Source organism: Lynx rufus, unplaced genomic scaffold (genome assembly GCF_022079265.1).
Source record: "Lynx rufus isolate CCGP_SWC_20201006 ecotype Redwood Valley unplaced genomic scaffold, mLynRuf1.p SCAF_7, whole genome shotgun sequence".
NCBI lineage: Eukaryota > Metazoa > Chordata > Mammalia > Carnivora > Felidae > Lynx > Lynx rufus.
In genome coordinates, this window is record NW_025814889.1 from 58,230,169 (window position 1) to 58,256,497 (window position 26,329).

A 26,329-nucleotide genomic window follows, 5' to 3' on the forward strand; every position below is an offset into this window, starting at 1 on the left:
TTAGCCAGCATTCTAGCAACATCTCTCCTTCATTGCTCAGTATTGGAGCTGTTCTCTGCATTGGACACAACACGTAATGTTTAAGAGCTATCTCAGCCTTACAAGTGTATCAGAAATTGTACAACTTTGTTCTACAATAAGTGCACTTTTCTTACTCTACTTTGAAAGCTTTAGGTGCTATGTTCATGATCTTTTAGAGACCCTCTTTTAAAACCTAATAGAAAGGTACGAAGAGCAGAATTACAGATTTCGAGTGTCACATTCTGTGGAGATGAATAAAGCAGGGGAAAGTGGAAGAAACAGCAGATTTCTTTGAAACAAAGATGACTCTGGAGTCCATAGAAAGATTCTGTAATAAGGCATCTTATTTCTGGGCTTTGTTGGGAAACTGGACCCTCACTTTAAAACTGAGAACAAACTGAGGGTTGATGGGGGGTGGGAGAGCGGGGAGGATGGGTGATGGGCACCTGGAGGATTGAGGAGGGCACCTGTTGGGATGAGCACTGGGTGTTGTATTGAAACCAATTTGACAATAAATTTCATATTAAAAAAATAAAAAATAAATAAAATGACTGCATCAAAATGAGGGGAGGAGATACAATATGAAAACTCCCTATGAGAAATCCAAAAGGCAATTTAAAAATACAAATGGAGTAAATAAAAAAGAGATAGAAAAATATTTTTGCTTTTTGTCAAAAGCAAAAATGGTCTTATAAAACCCACCATTTTTCTCCTAAAATTATCAATTTCATTTTTCATTTGCCTCATCACATATGCACTGTGAATACAACCACCATTAACAACCCATGTTTTAATATATAAATACAAATGTAGAATGTCAGTACACCTCCCCCTTAACTAAAACATAATATATAGAAATCTAAATTCAGCAAATAGATTATTTACATTACAAATTAATTTTAACTTAGCAAAAATTCTCTATGTATAAAAATATAAAGAAATTTTGAGGAAAAAAATCACATTCATCTATATACCCTTTGAGGAATTTACCTACTATATAAAAGGACTCTGAGAGATTATCAAATAGGAGTCTGTTTTATCTCATTTTTCCTAGGACCCAATATCTCAATATATTTAAGTCTCCAAATGTATTAGAACTTAGTCTTAATAGGTTAGCAGAGTAGATTAGATCAGCTATAAGGTTACAGAGGATATGATCTTTAAAGGACCAGGAGTATTATGGACACAAAAAATTCACAAGCTTATTTTTGTAAAGAAATTACGATATTCTATTTTTTTTTTTTTTTAAATCCTGACAGCAGAGACCTTATCTTGAATTTATCTTCAGATTTCCAATGCTTAGCACACAGTAAGAGCTGGGTGTGTGTTAAATTGATGAGTCAAGTTTCCACTCCCTCTCTGAACCCTGCCAGGATGTGAGATCATGAGGACACTCTGTGCTATGGATGACAATTGACAGTGAGTGACAAATAGGCAGGAGACATAAAGAGAGGAAGCAAAAACCTCCATGGTTGGTGGGGTGCAGTGGAGATGATAATTTATAAAGAAAATAATAATACACCTTATATTTGTATTTTTATGATTTTCAAAGTGCTTTTACAAGATTGTTCCTCATTTGCTCCTCACTATTTGCCTGGGAAGTTATGAGATTATTTAATATACAAACCCCATAATTCAGAGAGTAGGTAGGGAAATACAACACATTTACTGTAAAATGTTAGGTGTTGTTTTAAAGAGAAAAATGACAAGTGTAACTTTTTCCACAAGCATAGTGAAAGGTTATACTTAGACAATCAGATAAACCTCTATCTAGATGAATATTTACAAATTAGTTGTTTTTCAAGAAAAAGTTATGATTCATGAAATAAGTAATTAACTGCTAGGTAATTTTAGATATGAAGATATTACTGCTCCCCAAATGACCCCCCCCAGTGGAATCTAAAATGCATGGCAGCATATCTAAACTACTGTAAAATCCACACCGTGAAATTGCCCCAAATCTCAACAAGAAATAGATTTATTCAGTTAATTGTTGTAGCACTTAACCTTGAGCAAATAACCTTACCTTGAAAGTCCCCACCGTCTCTTTTGATCCCGCTGCTCCGGTACATTCTGGGGAGCATCCGTTACTGCAGTCCTTAAAGAAGAATTAAATTCATTAAGTAAAACCAGGTGGGTAAACTGTGGCCTGGGGTAATCAGTATCACTCACCATCACACCGCGTGCTCCGCTCAGGTACCCAAGCAAACAGGAGGAAGATCAAGCACCCGGGCACCAGCCCCAAAGGAGAGCGTCCTGGGAGTGCTGCCCTTCACTTTCAACCTTTCAGGAGGACGCAGCTGTTTTCGTCCTCCACCGCTAGCTTAGGGCAGACTGGTTAAATTCCAGGTTCGCCCTACAGAGCCAGGGTTCACCAGCAAAGAACAAGAAGGTGATTGTCCCCCTTACATCGGAGCGAATAGTCTAGACCAGGGTTTTAAGCCATTTATAGAAAAATCTCCTGGGCGAGCTCAGCCTCGTGGTCTTGTCAATCACTGGCGCACAATAGCAAGGCTGGAAAAGGGATGAGGACGAGAATGAACCATTTTCTCCTCGGGCAGGGTCCTGCAATGCGGGCGCACGGACACCAAACCTCACAGGTTAAGGACATAACCTCAGGAAATTAGGGGGTAATTCAAAAGATACTTAAGGGCACAATGGTTGAGGGACGAGTTGGGGAAAGGTGCAGACCTTAAAAACAAAACAAACACCCCCCCCCCATCTGCTAAATAGCTACATAAGAGATGGAGGGGGGAAAAAAAGGTGGGGGGGTGGAATCCAAGAAGGCAGAAGGCTGCGGTCAAAATATTTTGGGGTGGCAAAGGAACGCAGGATGTGGTTGTCAGTTCTGGCAGCCCAGAAATTCCTCTTCCCCCTCCTCCCCCAAAGCAGCTTCCATGGCGACCCTCACATCCCCGGTGGCTGTCCACGCCGCGCTCCGGAGCACGTCAGCGGCTGGGCATTAGACTGGCCGGCGGGGGCCTCTCCAAGGCGGAGTTCGCTGGCTGGGGCTCTAGATTTCGGTTAGGATTGGGGAGAGAGGAAACGCCTGGGTGGAGACGGAACGGCGGTGTGCGGCGAAGCAGGATAGTGCAGGAAACGACAGCGATGCGCCCGACCAGGCCGGCAGGCTTCGGAGACGCCGGTGCAATCCGCCCCCCTTCCGCAAACGTCTGGGTTCGGGTACCTGGCGGGCGAAGGCCGCAGCGGCGCGGGTTGGGCTGGCCATGGGGAGTCCCCGGGGGCGCGGGGCTGCGGAGAGCTGCGGCCGCACGCAGCGCGCGGCTGGACGCGAAAGCCGGCGGCGTGACCAAGCTCCAGCGCACCGACTGCGCGGCGCGGACTGCTGCCGCCTGGGGCACAGCGCCAGGGCCAGGCGCAGGGAACAACGCAGCCCCTCCAGCATCCCCGGGGGTGGAGCCTCCAACCGTCTGGTCCCTCTCGCTTTTCGGTGGGTAAAACCAAAGCCCTAGTTTCCACCACTTGGTCTCCGGCTGGGGCACGAGCGTGCGCGCCACGAGCGAGCGCCTTTCCAAAGGCAGGCACTTCAGGAGCATTTACCGAGCCACCCCAGGGTTACCGGCCCGGACACGCCCCTCGGCCAGGGCGAAGGCAAACTTGGGGAAATTAATTTACATTAGGGGAAGAGTTTCCGTGGACAGAAAGGCTAAAAGCTTCTGCCCCCGAGTCTGCAGTCCGGGATTGGCAGTTGCGCACTGGCTCTCTTCTGCCACCGATCCCCACGTGCAAACTGATGAGCGAGAACGTGAACCTAGGGTTTAGATTTCTTTGCACCACCTCCTCAAGTGGGATTTGTTGTGGGGTGCTGCAGGGTTACCAGGCTCACGCCCTCTAAGAGCTCTTTCTGCCGGAAGACCTCGACGCTATTGCATCCGCCCAGCCATTCAGTGTTGTAGGCAGAATAAAGAGCCCCCAATCGAGCTGACCGGTCGCTGCTGTAAACCCGTGGAAGCAATATTTAAGGAAGCTGATAAAGCAACCTTTGAAAGGAAAAAGGAAGCTACTGCCTTCTCTACGTGTTCTCCCAGGGCGACGTCAGCTTCAGTTATGAGCCTTTCTGGGCTTTTAAATTAATAGGAAGTGGCTCATTTGTTCTTGGAAAGGGGGGAGAACGGTTTATTCTGGGTAAGAGCGGTTAAATCTGGTCTGGTTTTAGAATTTATTTCATAGAGTCCTAAAGACAATATAGCTCTAATCTTTTCAACTCAGAAAACAGCATTCACTTCTCCCTTCCCTTCAGAAAAGGCATAGAACAGCTCCTGAGGTTTGGGTGGAGCGACAAGTTCCAGCCCAGGCAGGTCACATGTGGCTGGAAACCAGAGTCCCTGAAGAAATTTAAAATCGAATTTTAAAATAAAATTTTTAAAAAAGTATAGACTAAGTAAACTCTAGGGCTGCCATTTTCCAACCTTGTCCCCATGCCTAAAAATAAGAAACCCTTAGGTGAAGAACTATTAACAGTTTGCATTCAAAAGCTTGGTTTAGGGGCACCTGGGTCGCTAGTCGGTTAAGCATCCAACTTCAGCTTAGGTCATGATCTCACGGCTGATGAGTTCAAGCCCCACACCCGGCTCTGCATGACACTGTGGGACCTGCTTGCGGTTCTCTCTCTCTCTCTCTCTCTCTCTCTCTCTCTCTCTCTCTCTCTCTTTCTCTCTCTCTCTCTTTCTCTCTCTCTGCTCCTGTTCTGCTCATGCTCATTTGTGTGCTCTCTCTCAAAATAAATAAATAAATGAACTTTAAGAAAAAAAAAAAGCTTGGTTTAAATGACTACACCAGGGGCGCCTGGGTGGCTCAGTCGGTTGAGCATCCGACTTCAGCTCAGGTCATGATCTCGCACTCCGTGAGTTCAAGCCCCGCATCAGGCTCTGTGCTGACAGCTCAGAGCCTGGAGTCTGTTTCAGATTCTGTGTGTCCCTCTCTCTCTGGCCCTTCCCCCGTTCATGCTCTGTCTCTGTCTCAAATATAAATAAATGTTTAAAAAAAAATTAAAAAAAAATAAATGACTGCACCAGACATGCATTAAAAGTCTGTTATTGTTTTAAAGATAGATATTACACAGCTCCAATTTTCTGGCTATTTTAAGTGTTACTTGTAAACCCTCCCTTTTTTAAAAAATTTATTTATTTTTGAGACAGAGAGGGCATGAGTGAGGGAGGGGCAGAGGGCGAGGTAGACACAGAATCTGAAGCAGACTCCAGGCTCTGAGCTGTAGGCACAGAGCCTGACGTGGGGCTCAAAATCGTGAACATGAGATCATGGCCTGAGCTGAAGTCAGACACTTAATGGACTGAGCCTCCCAGGTGCCCCCAAACCCTCCCTTTTCCATCAAGAGAACATATACTGCAAGAATGAAGTTACTGAACAATTATCACGGTACTACCTATACCTTTTGGCTCGTCAGAGCCAACATTTGTGCAAGGGCAATCTGTATTAACTACTTCTATTTCCTCCCACTTCTAGTGGCTACAATTTGACTCCTGTCCTATTATTCCACCTGAACAAGGCTCCTAACAGCCTTCATTTCATTTAACCCAATGGTTTGCTTCCTGTGCATTTTTGTGGCTGAACCTATATACTGATGGCTCCCAAATATGTATTTTTTTAGTCCACCTCTCTCCTGAGCAGTGAGTACTTACACCAAAAATCTGTCTAAAATACTTATTATTGTGTATGTAACATTCGTGAAGGAACTGGGCTAGGTGCTGGCGATGTATTGTGAGCATACTTCCATCGCATTATCATGCATTGCCTTTAGCCACATAGAAAAATGGTACTTGTGTTAAAAAGCAGCAACTAATCCTACAAATGTAAAAGAGCAAAAGTAACAAGTGCTACCTGTATTTTACCAGAAATGTCCGGAAGGGCTTTCCAGCAAGGGACCCTTAACTAGAGACCTAGGGGATAAAAATATTCACTATAAGAGAGAATGAAAAACATCTGAGATGAAAGTGAGTTCCAGGAAAAAACATCTCTGAGAAGGGAAGAAATGTGGCACTTACAAAAGACAAGAGAGACAGGGCTGGAGTGGAGACAAGCAGGGAACTTGGTCGAGGGTGAGACTGGGAGGGCTGGCAGACAGCCAACCACGTAGTGCCTTTTAAGAGAGTTAAAGGATAATTTCCCTGATAAAGGTAAAAGTATGACTGCCATATACATATAAAATGAATTTATATTATAGTCTATGTAACTATAATGAAGTTACCAGGCAGATGTTAAAACTTGTTCAAAGAACAGACACACTTCTGGGTCAGGAATAGTGACATGAATTTGCAAATGGACATAAAACCAGCTTCTTCCACAATAGGGGAGATACATTAATTGAATCCTGACCTTCAGAACTTATTTGCATGTGTACTGACAAGAATTATTTTGCACTCCTGTTATCTGGACAGTAACTCAAAAACAATGAAACAACACAAAAACACAACGAAAGAACTCATGGAATCCTAAGAACAAGAAAAACCATCCAAAGGGTAGGATTAGATAGGGAACAGGGGTGGAGGTTGACAGGACTGAAGTGCACTGTGGCTGCAGTTTGGAGACTGGAGGAGGGTGTGGCTGAAGAAATGGATTTATGAGAAAGCTATTATAGAACCCACATAAGTGCTGACCTATTAATAAGTTGGATCTGGCAGGTGGTAGGTGACACAGCTGGAGAGAAGCAGCCAGATTTCTGCAATCTTTATACAGAGTGGACAAGAGAAAGAATGGGGAGAGACAGGTGACAAGAAGGGCTCCTTGGTTTCTGGCTTGCTCTTCTTGTTGGTGATATTCGCTAAGAAAAATGGAACACTGAAAGATGAACCAGCAGGAGTCTGGTTTGGGGCATGCTGAGTTTTTGGTCTCTGAGACTGGCTGTTAGACATATGCCTGTCTGAGGCTCAAACGAGAGGTCTGGTTTCGAAGTAGACACCTGAGGAGTCAGTGGCATGCAGGTGGTCACTGAAGCTACGGGAGTGAATGAGAATGTCACATCTGTGCCTCTGTAAAATGGGGCAACGGCAACACTTCATGTTTGCCAAATGGGATGGACCATCGTAACATGTACCATATGTAAACTACTTAGAACCTTGTCTGGTAAGTGCTAATTCCTCAATAAATGAAGGTAATGATCATTTATCTCCTTTGGCAAACATTCTCTGAAAGGGCCAGATAGTAAATATTTTATGTTTTGAGGACCATGTGGTCTTTGCTAAATTACTCCGATCTGTCAATGTATGGCAAAAGCAGCCACAGATAATATGTAAAAGGTCAAGGCTGGGTTCCCATAAAACTGTATTTTCAAAAACAGGACACAGCGGATTTGGCCTGCGGGCTGTAGGCTACTGACCCCTACTCCATGCAGCTGCCCTACCGAGAAACATCAGGGTCATCCTTCAAGCACAACCAAGTGATCACCAACGTCTATACATTCTACCTACAAATATCCTGACAGTCGCCATTTCTCCAGCCATGTTATTGCCACCCTGGTACCAAATAGCTTCCAAGTAGCCTCTATATCTTCAGCCTCACTTCCCCTTAAGCATTCTTAGCATGGCAACCAGAGAAATTGTCTCAAAATGCAAACCTGAACATATCTCTTCTTGGCCAATAAAAACCTCAAACTTTACATCATCCTGGTGACAAAATATTTATTTATGTATGTATTTATTTATTTATTTTATTTATTTTTAAGAGAGAGAGAGAGTGTGTGTGAATGAGGGAGGGGAAGAGAGAGAGGGGGAGAGAGGATCCGAAGTGGGCTCTGGGCTGACAGCAGCAAACCCAATCTGGTTATCAAACTCAAGAACCGTGAGATCATGACCTGAACTGAAATCAGAGGCTCAACCGACTGAGCCACCCGGACGCCCCTGTGACAAGATATTTTAGCAAGCTGTCCCACCCATCCCAAATTATGACCCCTGCCCCTGACTCTCTGGCTGTCTGTTCCCTACTCTCCCTCTCTCCAGCCACACATTTAACTATTTCAGTCCTTCTTTTGGGCATCAGGCCTTCTCACAGCTGGCCGTCTGCCTGAAACATGCCCCTGCCATTGGCTGGCTCTCTCATCCCCCGTTATCAGTTTATGGGGCACTCCGTCCTCAGGGAGACACCCCTGAACCCTATCAAGGCTGCCATAGGCCCCTCTGCTATTTCTTTTTTTTTTTATAGAATTATTTCCACTTCAAAATAACTGCCATACTTTATTGGAATTATTTGATTCATGCTGCTCTAATTTCTGTGATGGTAAATTGTGCCTGTTTGTTCCCCCTCACCCAATGCCAGGCACAAGGTTGAGATTTAACTATCCATTAAATTGTAACTCTCTGATTTTTAAAAAGTATATATTTAACATGCTTCGGAATTTTCACTGCTAAAGTTCACAAAGTAACAGACTAAAAATGTCTTCAGAAACCCACTCTTCCCCTAGATGTAGGTTTCTTTCTTCACCAAAAGGCTCTCCCTCACCCTAAATCTTTCTCTTTCCTTTTCCTCTTTCCTGTTCCTTCTCTTCCCTTAACCAGTCATAACAGGGGTTTTCAATGTATTCTATTAAGGGATTGGACCAGTGCTTTCCAATAGAACTTTCTACAAGGATGGAAATGTCCTGTACCTGCACCAGGCCACATGAGACTACTGAGCATCCAAATGTGGTTAGTGTACCTAAGGAACTGAATTTTTAATTTTGCCTAATTTTTATTTATATCTTAATACGCCATGTGGCTCTGGTCTCAGTGCAGGTTTGGGCATTGTCATATATTTGGTCATAGCGGAAGGTTGGTATCCTGGCTCTATCACTTATTAGCTCTATGACCTTTGGCAAATTACTAGCCTGTTTTGAGTTTCACCTTTAAAATCAGAGTAGGGGCGGCACCTGGCAGTCAGTTGAGCACCTGACTCTTAATTTTGGCTCAGGTCATGATCTCACGATTCAGGGTTCAAGCCACACATCAGGCTCTGCTCTGACAGTGCAGGGACTGCTTGGGATTCTCTCTCTGTCCCTCTCCCATGTTCTCTCTTTCTCTCAAAAATAAAATAAACATTAAAAAATAAAATAAAATCAGAGTAAAAATTAAGGCAGTGATGAGATTCAGCATGAAGATATGTACAAAGGACTCAGCAGTACTTAGCATCTTGCTCAATAAATGTTAGCTATTGTTACGTTTCTATTTTTTAACTTTAAAAAAATGATTGTTCTTCACTTGTAAGTAGTTGCCCTTGGATTATCTATATTAATGATCAGAACAATATTATATGGGCGAAAACCTTAAAAATATCTAGTTAGCTTTTCAAGTGTTTCTCTTTTTTTAATAATAAACAGTTTAAAAATAAGGCTGTTTGGCTCATAAAACAAACTGCATACCTATTATTTACATGCTTTCTGCTTGCCTTTGGGAAGGCACAGACAGATGAGGCGCCCTGAGAAAGCCCCATCTCCGGTCTCTGGAAACCAGAGAACTGGTTCAGTGAACCAGAAAGAAATCTTGACAAAAGAATTAGTTGGGCTTATTCAATGCCAAACCCCTTAATCAAATAAAATGAATAATTCTTTGTAGTACATATATAGTTACTATATCTGTTTCCTAGGGCTGTTGTAACAAAGTATCTTAAACTGGCTGGCTTAAAACCACAGAAACTGTCTTGCAGTTCTAGAGGCTAGGTATGGGCGACACATGCTAAACCTGCAGTGGAGGGACGCCTGGGCAGCTCAGTTGTTTGGCTCAGGTCATGGCTCACAGTTTGTGAGTTCAAGCCCCGCATTGGGCTCTGTGCTGACAGCTCAGAGCCTGGAGCCTGCTTCAGATTATGGCTCTCTCTCTCTCTGTCTCTCTGCTTGTGCTCTCACACTCTCAAAAATAAATAAATAAACAAACATTAAAAACAAAACAAACAAACCAATTTGACAATAAATTTCATATATTAAAACAAAACAAAACAAAACAAAACAAAACAAAACAAAACAAAAAAAACCAAAAAAAACCTGCAGTGGAAAATCCTTTGCCTCTCTTCCAGCTGCTGGTAACTCCAGGTGTCCCTTGGCTTACAGCTACAGCAGAGTCTCTGAAGGGGGTGATTACAGGTGTCTCTATTTTCCTCCTAAAGACACAATTCATATTGGACTAAGGCCCCTCTTAATTCAGTTTTACCTCATTCTAACTTGATTACATCTGCAAAGTCCCCCATCTTCAAATAAGATCACATTCACAGGTATTGGAGTTCAGGATTTCAACATATCTTTTTGGGGGGACTCAATTCAACTCGTAACAGTTAACTAACTTTATTTCAAATTAAATGATCATAGCACCTTTAATGTCATGTTTTCTATCTTGAGCAATAATATTTTTACCAATAAAATGAATTGATTTACAAAATAAAAGGACTTTCACACAATGCTCCATTAGGACTTGATGATTTTATGGGGATGGATTCTTAGCAAAATTTGCTTACCATGTACAAAAGATCAATCACAAAAGCATACCTCTAAATGTTCCCTTTCCTTTCTCACCCCATTCAGTATGTCGCCAATTCACACTAGGACTTCTGTATGCACGTTTCTCCGCCTGCGTCTCTCCTTCCTCGATGCTCCTTACCTGGTGACGGTCCCCCTGTTGGTCTCCTTGGCCCCATCCTTGATCTTCCACCTTCTCCTCTATCTGATACATCCCCAAGCTGTCATCAGAGTGCTTGCTCTATAAAGTGTCTACACCAGCCCCTCCCCAACTCAAAACCATAAGAATATCTGCTACCGATCCAGCCAGTTATGATACTGTGGGTACTTTGGTGCACATCTTCTTATCTAATACTCGAAAGTGGCCCCACTGCACCCCACAGATTCTACCTTCTCCATTGTCAGAGATGTTAGCTAAATTCCCCAAGATCGAGGCTATAGGTCAAGTCACTGTGACAAGGTATGTGATCTTACCTACCATTCTGAGTCCTTCCAGTGGATTCAAATTTTTTGACTATATGCCCCATAAGGAAAAGTTTTAGCATATGTGGCCGACTGTAGTTTTCAATGATGGCCATAATATGCTCTTCTGTTCCAACCCCATCACGAGGTGGTTTATTTTCCCCGTGCTTTTGAATCTGGGTAGGCCCTGTGACTATTTTGACCAATAGAATATGGCACAAATGTAGAAGTAACACTGTTCCAATTTTAGGGGCATACTTTAACAGGTCCAGAAGCTCCTGCTTCCTTCCTCTTGGAAGGCATGGGGTCTCCCCCATTTGGAACCCAGACACCATGCTGTAGAAAGCCCAAAGCCCATGGAGAGGCCATGTGCAGGCTCACTTGTCAACAACCCAGATGAACTCCCTGCCGACATCCAGCATCAACTGTGAGTGTCTATCTTGTACATCCACACCATACAGCTCCCAGAAGACTGACTGAAACCACAGGAGAAACCCCACGTTAAAACTACCCTGCTGAGGGGCACCTGGGTGGCTCAGTCGGTTAAGCGTCCGACTTCGGCTCAGGTCATGATCTTGCGGTTTGTGAGTTTGAGACCCGCGTCGGGCTCTGTGCTGACAGCTCAGAGCCTGTAGCCTGCTTCAGATTCTGTGTCTCCCTCTCTCTCTGCCCCTAACCCACTCCCATTCTGTCTCTGTATCTCTCAAAAATAAATAAACATTAAAAAAAAAATTAAAAAAAAAAAAACTACCCTGCTGAGTCCAGACAACCAACAGACCATGAGAGACAATAGTACCTTGCTGTTTTAAGCCACAAAGTTTTGGGTGGGTTGGTTATATAGAAATATATATGTTTAACCAAAGCAGTATGCAAGCCTAACATGTTTGTTTAGTTATCATGAAAATAACCTGATACATAGTAACTCATACACACAAATAGGAGTAAAACAGAGGAGATAATCAGGGCACCTGGGTAGTTCAGTCAGTTAAGCGTCTGACTTCAGCTCAGGTCATGATCTCACAGTCTGTGAGTTCAAGCCCTGAGTTGGGCCCTGTGCTGACAGCTCTGAGCCTGGAGCCTGCTTCTGATTCTGTGTCTCCCTCTCTCTCGGTCCCTCTCTCCCCCTCACGTTCTGTCTCTTTCTCTCAAAAATAAACGTTAAAAAAAAAAAAAGATGAGATAATCATTAAAAATTCATATTTTTTGAAAATATCTGATGAATTGTTGTTTTCTTATACCATCCTTGACTAAAGGCCCCAATATACACAAGACCCAAGTAATCATTAATGATAGTAGACATAAATGCCTTGTAAAGTCTTCTTGATGATACCAAAATTTTGTGGCCCACCGCTTGTCAGTTCTGATTAAATCATTGATATTTTTATCTTGGAATATGGATAATGGAGAGCTTGGAATAAGCGTTGACAAAATATTAGTTGTCTTATTTTTGTTATATCCTTGTGTTTTATATTACCAATATTTTCTTTATTCTGATTCTATGATTTTAAATTTTTTGTTTGTGTTTGTTTTGTTTGCAGAAATCTTTTAAGGCCCGTTGTCCCTTTTGCAAGGATTATCAATTAACACTGGCTGGCGTAATCTGTAAATCTCCTTAACCAGGCTCGCATAAATTGCCACAATCACAACCTGCTGAAAGAGGGCAAATACAGGTGGCCCCTTGGGGCAGTGGCCGCACTCCCTCTCCCCAAGGAAAGTTTGTGACAGCATGATCATCTGGTGCACAGACTGAGCAGAGGGTGCCCATGTCGACCCCTGCAAGTTAAATACGAGTAATTTTTTCTGCATATTAAAGAACACACACACACAATCAATGCTTCGGACACCCCAGGGGTCTCTGGGGCACACACTCAGCTTGGAAACCATGGGGCTCCAAGGGCAGATTCCTGAGTTCAGTCTGTGTGCGGGGGTTCTGCACATTGTGGACCTGCCTGTCAGGATTCTTTCTTTAATCTCTCACTTCCTGACCTTCCCCTCCCCCTCATTTGCACTTCCCATTTCCCTTGGTCCACAGAAGAAACTCTCAGCACGCCCAACCTCTAGGTCACCCAGCAGTACTCTACAGAGAAGCGACAGGACAGAGAAACAGACAAGATTCCAGATAGAATCTAGACTAGAAATTTCATTTCATGTCTGGAAACAAGTAAGTTTCTAATTTTGCTTTTTACCAAAATAGAAGCATATATCAACTTCTGGGAGGGAGAAATTAATCCTAATTAAATGAGCCTTGTTTTTGTTTTTGTTTTAATCCAGAGTATTATATCCTGATTGTGTTAGAGAACATTTTGTTTTACACTAGTACCTAAGGAGTTGCTAAGATAAGTTGGTAAGATTCCAGGTTAATCTACTTGGAGGAAATTAACCGCAAAAAGAAAAGGCACTGGGCCACAACTGGATGTGTTAAGTTTTATTCATGATTGTTAAGTACATTATTTACAGTAAAATCCACAATATATTACCACTAAGATAAACTAGTTTTAATTATGTGGTAAATAGGAAAAACATGAGAAGTGGTTGGTGCTTGACACTGAGCAAAAGATAAACATAAAGGAAAAAATGTGGTATTTTGGAATAGAGTAGCCTCTTGGAAAATGTTAATGAAAATGCCTTTCCTGTGAGTGTAATACATGCTCAAGAAAATATAAAATCCTACTTTCTCTGGATATGTCCCTCTTGCTCTAAGATATATCATTCCCTATCAGAAGTAAACAGGACACTGAACCCCTCTCTTTTTTTTTTTTAATGTTTATTTATTTTTGAGACATAGAGACACAGCATGAGCAAGGAAGGGGCAGAGAGAGAGGGAGACACAGAATGTGAAGCAGGCTCCAGGCTCTGAGCTGTCAGCACAGAGCCCGACGCGGGGCTTGAACTCACGAACTGTGAGATCATGACCTGAGCCGAAGTCGGACGCTCAACCAACTGAGCCACCCAGGCACCCCTGAACCCCTCTCTTTGAGAAGATGCCAAGTACACAACAGAGACACAGATGGGAAGAGTGAGTCTACCAAGCTTTCTCCTGGTGAGAAGGGGCATGCCTCGTGTTTGTCATTCCTGGTCTTCTTATAAACTTCAAATACTCTGATTTTAATATGGAGAGATAAGGCAGGGAAGCATTCCATGTGTCCCTCACCCGGATGAAACAAGGACCCACCCCTCTTCAGTGTTTCTCTCCTGCCCTGATGATTCACAGACCAGAATTAGGGGATGGAAGAGGCAAGATCTTTAAACAAAATTTGTCATTGCTCCTGCTGCTTCCATCTTTAACATAGTCTGAATGTGGACTATGGCAACACACACCAAACTTCCGGTTTCTGATGCCATCCTTCACCCCTAGTGGGGAGAAACAGCAGTGACACAGACCTGAAGCCTGGCAGTGGATTTATGGTGACTTGATTAGAGAAGGTTTTGCTGACGTGATAATCCCAGCCATCCATTTCTTTATGCTCTGGTGGCTTGCTGGACAATTTGGAGTGAATGAAAGAGAAGCTTTTCTTTTGTAGAGCAGGAGAAGGGCCGTTTTGTAACGGGAGGTGGCAAAGAGAACTGGCAAGATGCTTCCTCCTTGGCAGGGCTTAGGAAAGACTTACAGAAAGGTTAGGAGCCTTGAATTTGGTTGACTTCCTAACACTCGTGTGTCCCGTGTACCACTGCGGAAAGTCATCTTGCATCCCTAGGGGTATAAGTTCTGCAGGCTGGAGACACGGGGTTAGCCTTACGTTTACTAGAGCAGTTATGACACTTGATTACTGCCTTGCTTGTTTGTACAGCAGTCTCTGCCTGTCGGGCAGTGACTTCATTTTCTTTTGGATTTCTGGGCCTTAGTATACATCCAGGCTAACGTACGAACCTCAAAAAATATTTTCTGAATAAATTTTTGGAATGTATAAATCCACCATGTTTTTGTTTAAGGTAAAAATTAATATGATGGATGTTGGCTAAACTTATTACGGTAAGAAAAAAATTGATAGACGGGCTGATATGTTTCTCTCTCTCTCTCTCTCTCTCTCACTCACACACACACACACACAAAGGGGAAAGAGGGAGAGCAAGAGAGCAAGAAAACAGACACCTGTATAAACTGTATTGTGTCAGGCATAAAAGAATCAAAAATAGATTTTCAATGTGCTCACTTGTTCAAGCTCTGTGTCATCGATATATTGAAGCTTACGCACTAAAACTGCCTTCATCTACTTACAAGGTATTTTGCTTATGTCCTCTAATTTCTGGACAGTCCCTTTGGAACTTTTTTCTGAATCTTATTAAGACATGAGTTCTGAGTCCATTACAAGATTTTGTTTCAAGCTAGCTCATTGTCTAGTTCATATGTGACCTTGACATATCAGCTAATATCTCTAAACCTCACATTAATATCTCTGAAGTTCAGCTACCTTCCCTATAGAGGTAAAAATGAAATACGTAAGTGAGAGCATTTTGTAAACCATTGAACAGAATATGTCACAGTCATTTCTTTGTTTTAATATAAGGTTATCAAGGTTCTAAAGAGACCCTATAATACAGCAGTGAAGCACATAGACTGTAGAGTGACATTGCCAGACTTCATAGTTTTGCAAGCTTAATCTAGTTATCGCATCTCTCTGTATCTCACTTTCCCCATTTGTGAAATGCTTTAAGTAACAGAGTTTTCATGAGGACCAAATGAGACACTCACAAAAGCCCACGCTGGCACCAGTGAATTCTCAATTTATGCTGGTTATAATTATTACAGTGAAGATTCACATTGAATCTGAAGGTTTTTAGAGAAATTTTGGCATCTGTGAAACTGGAATTATTTATCATTTTAGAGTGAAGAAAGGATCCACAGATACTTCACTTCACTAAAACCGAACCTTGCTGTGTGGCTTCCTCAGAACCCTGCTGCCTGGCTGAGAAAAGGTGGTTTGGCCTTAGATGCTCCCTAAGCATCTAAGGAACACATGGCCTTAGACCACTCCATGTGGCCAGAACTTCTACCGTTGTACTAGGAGGTCCACAGTGTTTTTCAGCCTTTCCTCAGATTACTGGAGCAATTTTCTGCTGGAGATCCTTTACTGTTCGGATTTGGTGCAGTCCTCAAGTGAGTTAAAACTTGCTTCCTCAAAAAGTCTGGTTAACTTATTTCTCTACTTTAAAAAAAATGGTATGGAAGGTCTTTCTCACCAATAATGGTGGCAAACATTTTTTCCCACCGTAAGTAAGCCCAATAGATGACAGTCTCAATTTACAAAACAGATGTATCATAGGGTCTCTGATATGCTAAAGTTTTGCCACAGATGGCTTTTATTTTTTCTTAATGTTTTCTTTATTTTTGAGAGAGAGAAAGAAACAGAGTCCAAATGGGGACTGAGCAGAGAGAGGGAGACACAGAATCTGAAGCAGGCTCCAGGCTCCGAGCTGTCAGCACAGAGACTGACCAGGGACTCAAACTCAGGAGATCAAGACCTGAGGTGAAGTGGGATGGCCTAACTCACTGAGCCACCCAGGAGCCCCTACAAACGGCTTTTAAATAGCAATTCGCTTTGGGCATTTGAATGGGATTCATTTACAAAATAAAAGCAGATCTTATGACTTTAAAATAATGCAATCACCTATTGGGTAAAAATAGGCTCAACAGTAAAGAACTGCATTTCTCTCAACCAGTCTATCTTCTGCCATAAAACAAGACATTTTTAAAAGTGTTAGCATACCTGTGTGTTTTATGTTTACGTGGTGTTTTCTGCCGTGGTGATTCCAGCTACTTCAAATCATCAGAAAAATAGCCTATTGGTCATAAATTATGTCAGATCAAATAAAATATCCTATAACAGGTCTAAATTGCAATTCATCATCACCATACAACTCTTTAAAGCAGATAGCAGTAAAAAGTAAGTAAGGTTTAGTCACAGGAAGTTGAGGGAAGTATAAGATAAAGAAGACTAACGAGAAATGATTTGGGGAGGCAGGGCAAGGATTATTAAGGAATATGTATGCCGCTAGTTTATTCTATGGGCAATGGGGAACATTTTTAAGGCACTTGATTCAAGAAGTTACAGGTAGGGCACCTGGTGGCTTAGTCGATTAAGCATCTGACTCTTGCTATCTGCTCAGGTCATGATCTCAAGGCTTGTGAGTTCCAGCCCCACATAGGGCTCTGTGCCGATAGTGAGGAGCATGCTTGGGATTCTCTCCCTCTCTTTCTGCCTTTCCCACACTCGGGCACACACACATGCACACACGCTCTCTCTCAAAATAAATAAATTAAAAAAAGGCTACAGGTGATATCAGTCTCCCAAGAATGTATAGAATGGGTTGGAGCAAGAGGAACTGGAAGATGGATGCCCTCTGGGGAGTTATTCCAGCTTCCTGGGTCCTGAACAGAAAACAGGAGCAGACAGGGAGCGGTAGCAATTCTGCAGTCTGCAGAAAGTGCACTGCCCAGATGGCAGACAAGGGAGGGACAGCCGATTTGGATCCAAAGCCTCCAGTCTCGCCCCATCATGTTTTACATATGTAAATAGCACGAATGGACAGTTCTCCAGGATACAGGACTCTGAATGTGAGACTGCTCTAAATCTGGAGCCACAGAGCCAAAAGTCAATATCCTCTGGGATTCTGCCTTTAATGAGCCTGATTTGTACTCTTCCTGAAAGTCAGCTTTGATAGTGTGGTGCTTGTGGTGTTGAGGCATGTTACATACCAGTCAGGAGGCATCCTCAGTGCTTTGCTTTCTTGATCCTAAGAGATACCAAATACCTTGGAGACCTTTGTATTATTTAATGAGACATTCAGCAGCATTCCCTCCATCTCAAGGCAGCCGACGGACAAACTTTGTAAGAAGTTTGTAGAGGACGTGGATTTATGATGTATCCTTGGAACATTTTCTTTTAATAGTTCCCACTAGTCACAACTTGAGAAACTTCAAAGTTCCTCTCTAAATCCACTCCATGCCCCCTCCCCACTTCTGTAACTTTCTGCCATTAGAATATATAGTTTGCGTTTACAGATTACCAGGCACACGACAAAGGAAAGCATGAATAAAAGAGAAGAAGAAAAAAGGGAAAACTGTCTTAGTCCATTCGGACTACTATAACAGAATACCGCAGACTGGGAAGCTTATAAATGACAGAAATTTCCTTCTCACAGTTCTAGAATCTGGAAATCCAGAATCGCAGTGCCAGCATGGCTGGGGAGGGCCCTCTTTTGAGTTACAGACTCCTCATTGTCCTCACATGACGAAGGGGCAAGGGATCGGTCTAGAGCCTCTTTGATACAGCAGTAATCCCAGTCCTGAAGGATTAGTCACCTCCCAGAGGCCCCACCTCCTAATGCCATTCCCTTGGGGGGTTAAGATTCAACATGTGATTTTGGGGAGGACACATTCAGACGACAAAACAAGTCCCAAATTATTTTATGATAGTTGTTAGGTGGTGAACACACATGTATGTTTGAGTGAAAGAACCAGGGACCCTTATAAACTGGCATGTGAACCTGGCGTGCCCATCAGATGAGTCATCAAAGATTTGAGAGTTAATTTACTTGAATAGATATAATAGTGCTACCTGACGAAAAGATATGAGCATACACACATGAACACAAGATGTGCTCTATGGGAACAGTGAACATATTCCATAATAACAACCACCCTCTATCAGATGCACCCTTCATCAGGCCCTTAGTTCCACACACATTTTATCCTCACAACACTATAAGGTAGATATTATTATTATTATTATTATTATAAACCCTATTTTACAGATGCGAAAATTGGAAGAGGTTTGATGATTTGCTAAGATGACTCACAGGATCCGGTGCTCGCGGCTATGAATTATTACAGGATAAAAAAGGACACAGGGCAAAAATCAGCAAAGGGTAAAGGCACGTGGGACAAAGTTCAGAGGAAGCCAGGCACAACCGTCCAAGAGTCCTCTTCCAGGGGAATCACACAGAACACTCCTCATTCCTCCAGCAACAAGTTGAGACAACGGGCAGCAGAGACTCACACAAAGAGGGTGGGGACACTGAGGCTTTTCTTTCCATGAAGCAGCTTTATTCGTGCCAGCACGGGCTCAGTGGACAAAGACCCCAAAAGGCTGAGCCCTGAGTGCAACAGGGGTTGGTGGCCTTTTGTACAGTTTTGGCTCCTTTGTCTCCAGTCTACGGTAACATACAATCTGAAGAGGCGCTCTATGTTACGGAGTCATGACGAATGTTGTGCACACGCACATAGCCAGGTTGCCTTCCCTTGTCTTGAGGTTTTCACTGCATTCCTTAGGGAGGGGCTCTACCACAAACACATGTGAAGTGCTGTCTCCCAGGGAAACACATTTGAGACTCGGTGCTCAAGGTCTTTACTGGGGGCTGGTCATGTAAGCACCTTCTACCTAGCACATACCAAAATTTCACACTCCCGGAAGGAAAGCAGATGTTCAGTAAAAACCACATTGTTTGTACAAATAGTTTAGGCACAGTGAACCCTTAACGGGGAATTGTGGGAATGCTCTCAAAATCCAAGTTCCTAGACAACAGCCAAGGGCCAACCCTGCAAACAGACGTCTCCAAGACTGGCATTCTCAGGCCTGCTTTGTTAACTCTCTTCTGCATGGGAATAGACTGAGAGGCCTTGATTAACCATGGAGATGCAGAAGAGAAGAGCTGTCTTTGAGGGAAGGAGACATGAAGGATTCAAGTATATTTCTTATGTTCACTTTAGAAACATAACATGGGTATCAGGAAGGCTGCCTTGACCAGAATAAAAGGCCCAGAATGAGGCAGAGCTGACACTAGAACCCAGGCCTTCAGACTACATGGGGGCACTTAATGAATATTACAGTAGAAAGTAGTGTGGGCAGTCCCCATCTTTTTCTGTAATCAGTGACGATCCTGATCAATTTGTTTAATTTTTACTCAGTTGCTGTCAGATCTTATTACAAAACAAACAAAATCCAAGTTGATTTTGCACAGGTAGCTTTTTAGTCTGTATGATGGCATGATTCGAGCACTAGACAATTTCAAGCAAGTGTATTGGTAACTTACTTTCTCATTTCCTCTTTTCTAGATGGAGGAGACCATAAATTGCCATCAATTTATTGAAAATATTGTGAGTAATTCTTAATAACTTGTAAGAAAATAACAATAACAAATTATAATGAGAGAGAAGGGAGAGAAAGGGAAACCTCTTCTTTATACCAGAATGTCAGCTGATTGATGCTGAGAATGATAGAATTAGACCAGTTACAGGATACTAAGGTCATCAAATGAAAAGTTGTTGCAGACTGGGGTATTTACACAGTCTCAAAGTATCATGCACTAATTATGTATTAATTAAAAGGGGAGGAGGGGAATGCCCCTTTACAAGGGAGAGAGATGCTGGGCATCACTTTCACCAAATGACCAAATTTAACATGACTAATGGAGGTACCAACAAACACTGTGTGTCTCCCGATGTGAGGCAATGAGGAGTATACAATCTTACCTTGGTGGTATTCTTACCTCTTACCAGGAGGTTCAATCTCAATCTAATAAAGCAGTAACTAGCAAAATCTAGAATGTGGGACACCCTACAAAACAACTGGCCTGAACTCTTCAAAACACCCTACTATTTATAGCAGGACTATCAACAATAGCCAAATTATGGATAAAGATGTGGTGTGTGTGTGTGTGTGTGTGTGTGTGTGTGTGTGTGTGCATCACAGAGCATTTATGGATTCTTCACATACCCTTCTTCCCTTATCCCCACCACCAAAGAAGGCCTCTGCCCTGCAGCTCCCTACTGCAAGGATGCATGCTCTGCCTCACTAATGATGCTCCTTCAGCTCTGGCTCTGGCATTATGCCCTACAGAGCCTCCAATAGCTGGGCTCTCCTTGCCCCAGCAAGCAGCCTTCTTGGACAGGGTTCCGTCTAGGTGATTCCAATATGGCACCTTTCCTCAAAGTCCACATAGCTCATGGTGTTGACAAACACCCTTTCTTGACTCTCCCACCACAGGCAGTATCAGCCAGCCTTGACTGTTCCAGGAGTCAAATCTCAGTATATACCACACCAATAGGCCAGGGAACACACATCAAGAGCCTCTAGGCTCCACTCCAGACCCTTAAGGCAAAGGAACCCACAAATCTCCTCACAGAGTGTTTGGTAAGTATTCTGTTGGAGAGATGAGAATATCACCCCCTCCCTCCTCTGGGGTAAATAAAGAAGGGGAAATGGCAAACACACCTTGCTTGGCCAATAATTTTTTCTCCCCAAATTTGCCTCTTCTGCCTTGCCTACTCAATCTCTAGCCTTCTCTTAAATATAAATTAGAGGTAAGTTAAGAAGTTCAAGGTTGCAGAATTGGTTTTGCTGTTGTTCGGAAAGTTCTTTGGGTACACCAAACATGTCTGTTTGGAGCATGGAGGTACTTTTCCCTCTGTGCTTAGCACTAGAGCCTCAGTGGAGGCCACCGTCTCATTTGACATCCTGTCTCACCCATAGAAGGTTCACACACACCTACCTCTGTGTCTCTACACCCACCTAGCACCACAGTGTAACTACCCCTTCCAGATTCCAGCAGGAAATGGAAGAAATGAGCACAAAAGATCCAGGTCTGAGGGAATCTAAACACTGTTTTTAGGGGATTAAGTGAAAACCCACTTAATGATGAAATTCGTAGTCCCCTACCCCTGGTGGGCCTGTAGAACACTGGCAGGAAGTCCTTTGCAAATTGGATGATTCTTCTTGCAAAAACTACATAATATCCTGAGAACATACCTAGAGTTAAGATTATCTGGGAGTGCTCCAGTGAAACAGCCTAGTCACTTCCATGTGGTCATATAACCGAAACACCCAGAGAAGGAGCCAGGCAGAACTTCTCTATAGGCTTCTTAATGCCTAGATAGATTGCTATACGTCACCAGATATTTCAAGAAAGCCTACTAACATGAAAGGTAAATTCCGGGGCGCCTGGGTGGCTCAGTCGGTTAAGTGTCTGACTTCAGCTCAGGTCATGATCTCGCGGTCTGCGAGTTCGAGCCCCGCGTCAGGCTCTGGGCTGATGGCTCAGAGCCTGGAGCCTACTTCCGATTCTGTGTCTCCCTCTCTCTCTGCCCCTCCCCCGTTCATGCTGTGTCTCTCTCTGTCTTAAAAATAAATAAACGTTAAAAAAAATTTTTTTTAAAAATAAAGAAAGAAAGGTAAATTCCTCCACAAAAAAAAAAAAAAAACATAAACAAAAATGGGTGTTGGGGAGGGGTGATGAAGAGAGCAAAAGAAAATATTTTAATTAATTTTCTCAAAAATATAGGTTTTAATTAACTTCCTCAGAGGGCCTCCTGGGTGGCTCAGTCTGTTAAGTGGCCGACTTTGGCTCAGGTCATGATCTCGCAGTTCGTGGGTTCAATCTGTGCTGACAGCTCAGTGCCTGGAGCCTGCTTCAGATTCTGTGTCTCCCTCTCTCTCTGCCCCTCCCTCACTTGCAGTCTGCCTCTCTCTCTCTCTCCCCAAACTAAATAAACATTAAATTTTTTTTTTTTTTGCTCTTAGAAATAAGAAGGCTAAAATTTTAGAATTTCAAGAAAAAGGTTAGGAGAAAAACATTGATAAAAATCATCCCCTAACCCAAAAAATGGATACAAGGAATGAAAAAATTTAAAAATGAGAAGATCAGTTACAGGGGTCTAACATGAAACTAATATAAGTCTAAGAAGAAAACAGGGAAAGAAGAGGGGAAGAAACTATCAAAGACATATGACCAGAAAACTTCCTAGGATGGATAAGGACTCAGACATCATAGAGTTTCTAAACACAAGCAATAAAAAGAGATCTTGTATACTTCATGGAAGAACAAAAAAGGTTACATAAAAAAGTGTATTTAACTAAGAGTGCCCTTGGTGTTGGGGTACCTGGGTGGCTCAGTCGATTAAGCGTCCGACTTCGGCTCAGGTCATGATCTCGCAGTCCGTGAGTTCGAGCCCACATCAGGCTCTGTGCTGACAGCTCAGAGCCTGGAGCCTGTTTCAGATTCTGTGTCTCCCTCTCTCTATGACCCTCCCTCGTTCATGCTCTGTCTCTCTCTGTCTCAAAAATAAATTTAAAAAAAAAGTTAAAAAAAAATTTAAGAGTGCCCTTGGTGTTCTCATTAGTGATACAGGACACTAGTAAACAATAAGGCAATTATTTTAAAATTTTATGGAAAATCATTTTTAAACTAGAATGTTATTCACAATCAAATACCAATGTAGTGATGGTAGGACAAAAGCATTTTGAGGCATGCAAGGATCAAAACACTGACCTCTCCTGTGCTCTTTATTTGACAACTATTGGAGCATAATTCTCCACACAGACAAGGAAGTAAACCAAGAAAGAGGAAGCCATACGATCCAAAAGTCTGGAGACCTAACACAGAGGATAAAAGAGGTTAAGGGGAAGTCTTAGAAAGATACCAGGACAGACTGGAGTAAGAATAAGGAGGGTAGTGGGAAAAAGAGTTGAGAAAAAGAGGAACTGACATTTGACCTATGCAAAATTTTGTTCGGAACCCTATTGGGCAGGTGGGAAGAATCATAATAAATACATAGTAAAGTAAATAAATGGAAGAAAATAATGCAATAACTGCAGGAAAAGCAACTGTTGTGCAAGAAAAAAATGTGACCATAGTACACTACTTGACTCACCAATGACTCTTAAAAATGTGATTCTTTCTGTGGCTCAACACTCACCCAACCCTCCACCCTCCATTTCCTTCTCCCTACCCCTGCCCAGGGGCATTCACTGCACTAGAATAAAATGTACACTCTTCAGCACCATTTAAAGGAGTTTTCATTCCTATAACTTTCTTCCTGGCTCACTAAACCCCAGGAAATCTCATTTGTTCCTCCCTCTGCTGGGACACTCATTTTCAAATCACCCTGTAGTGTTTTCCTGTGTATGTAGTGCTCAGGTCGTGGCTCAAAGTTCACCTTCTCTCTGAAGATTTCCCTGACCAGCCAGTATGAATGAGTCTGGCTTCCCCTCAACTCTGTCACTATAACATCATTTCATTTTATTTTCTTCCTATTACACCACTAATTGAACTATTTGGTACCAGTATATGAGAGTAAATTATGATATTACTTACTATCTATATAGGACTTATTTTGGATCATGTGCTGTTACAAATGCTTTACACTTGTTATTTTATGTAATCCTCACAGCATCTCTATGAGGTAAGGTACTATTATTACCACAATTTTTTTTTAATTAATTTATTTTTTTTGAGACAGAGAGAGACAGAGCATGAACAGGGGAGGAGCAGAGAGAGAGGGAGATACAGAGTCTGAAACAGGCTCCAGGCTCTGAGCTGTCTGCACAGAGCCCGACGCGGGGCTCGAACTCACGGACCGTGAGATCATGACCTGAGCCGAAGTCGTACGCTTAACCGACCAAGCCACCCAGGCGCCTCCCCCACAATTTTTTTTTTTTTAAATAAGAAAACTTAGGCACAAATAACTTGCCAGAGGTCAATCATAAGCAAAGCCAGGACTCAAAACATCTACAGTCTGGCCCCGGTTTGTGCTCATAACTACCATGTTACATGACCTTTCCCTGCAATGGCCAGGAGGGCAGTGACTTTGCCAACTCTTCATCCTTATGGCCTCAAGATCTTTAGCAGTGCCTGATATTTACATAGTGGGTACTCTACGAACATTTGTCCAACAAATGCATTACAGTATCTGAGGTAATCATCCTGAGGGAAATGGAAAGGAGCTAAGTATTTTGTTTGGAAACCAGTATTTGGCTTGGAAATCTCAACTACATACCCAACTTCATCACCTACAAGTTCTGCTTTCCACATAACTATAATACACAATTCCATTAAGCTTTCTTCCATATTTAACAAGGATGACCTTTCCTCAGGTTTCCATGAACACGTTCTTCAATGTTTCCTGAGCCCTCATTGGTAGTGCTTTTAACATCCATGTTTCTACCAATAGTTTGTGACTTTTTAGATATTCTGTAAGATTCTATACATTTTCTGTATCCTATTCCTCACTTCCTTCTAAGTCCTCACCAGCAGCACTTTTGATTTCCATATTCTAACCAGCAGTCCATTCATTTCAAGGCAATCTCTGCTTTGTCTATCATGGTCCTCAAAGTTCTTCCATTCTATGGCCAATGCTCAATTCAAAGCCTCTTCTACATTTTTACGTATTTGTTACAGAAGCACCCTGTTTCCAGGTACCAAAATCATTTTGGTATTCATTTCCTAATGCTGCTGTAACAAATTAGTGCAAATTTTGTGGCTTAAAATAACAGAAATTTATTATCTTACAGATTTGGAAGTCACAAGTCCTAAGGCAATGTGTTCACATCGACTGCATTCCTTCTGGAGGCGCTAGGATGAGAATTTGCTTACTTGCCTTTTCCAGCTTCTAGAAGTCATAGAAGCCGCTTAACAGTCTTTGGTTCATGGCCACTTCCTCCTCCATCTTCAAAGCAAGCAGTAAGCATGTGCAAATCGAATTCTCTCTCTCTCTCACACTCCCCTCTACTTCCATTATCACATCTTCTTCTGACCATGACCATCCTGCTCCCTCTTGTAAAGACCCTTGTGATTACAATGGCCCACCCAGATAATCAAGGAAAATCTCCCTATCTCAAGATCTGTAACTTAATCACATCTGCAAAATCTCCTTTATAATACAGTTTCTGGCAATTAGGTCATGAACATCATTGAGGAGCCATTATTGAGCCTACCACACTCATCAACCATCTATAACAGGCCAGGTATTAGAATACATATGGTTGCATGGTAGTAAAAAGCAGTATATTGCCTGCCATTAAGAAATGTATGATCTAGTGGGAGAGTCAGACATCAGTCCCAAAACCACAATGATAATCACACCAATAAACAATTACACATTGCAGTTAGTGCTCCGAAAGCCTGGGAATCACAGGGGGTCATGAGAGTCTTTGTGAGGTAACAACATGCAATCTGAGGCTGGCAGGGTGATAAGACGCTGGCTAGATCAAGAGTAGGAAGACAATCCCTTCCAGGCAGAGGGATTCCCAAGTACAAAAGCCCTGAAGAAAAAGTTTGGGGGCTAAAGGGTAACAAGGTATGGTTGCAAAGGTGAGAGGAACTAGATCCCTCTGGGACTTCTATGGTAGGGTCTTTGGGTTTTATTCAAAGCATAACTGAAAGGGGTTCACGAATTTTTTTAAGCAGATGGATGATGTAATTACTTTGCTCTATGGAGAACAGATTAGGGGTAGGAGGTGGAGGTGAGCAAGAGGCGAGCAAGAAACATACACACATAGTAAAACCTTGGATTGTAACTCATTCTGCGAGTGTTCCGCAAGATGAGCAAATATTTCTAATACATTTTAACTTGATAAATGAGCGATGTCTTGCAATAGGAGTAGTACGTGATGCCAGTGT

General features: G+C 42.6%; 1 protein-coding gene across 3 annotated transcripts in view; it reads right to left on the minus strand.

Annotated features, from left to right (window-relative positions):
* Positions 1-26,329, minus strand: part of BCAT1 (branched chain amino acid transaminase 1) — a 101,740-nt gene that overhangs the window by 64,579 nt on the left and 10,832 nt on the right. Inside the window, exons 1-2 of one of the 3 annotated variants that reach the window (XM_047066032.1) lie at positions 3,209-3,345; positions 2,048-2,119 (exon numbers count right to left, since the gene is read on the minus strand). In XM_047066032.1, coding sequence (XP_046921988.1) covers positions 2,048-2,119; positions 3,209-3,250 — 114 coding nt within the window. In that variant the 5' untranslated portion in view covers positions 3,251-3,345. Of the gene's footprint in view, positions 1-2,047; positions 2,120-2,193; positions 2,215-3,208; positions 3,346-26,329 lie in introns of those variants that run through there. The other 2 variants (XM_047066034.1, XM_047066033.1) reach the window with 2 other exon arrangements.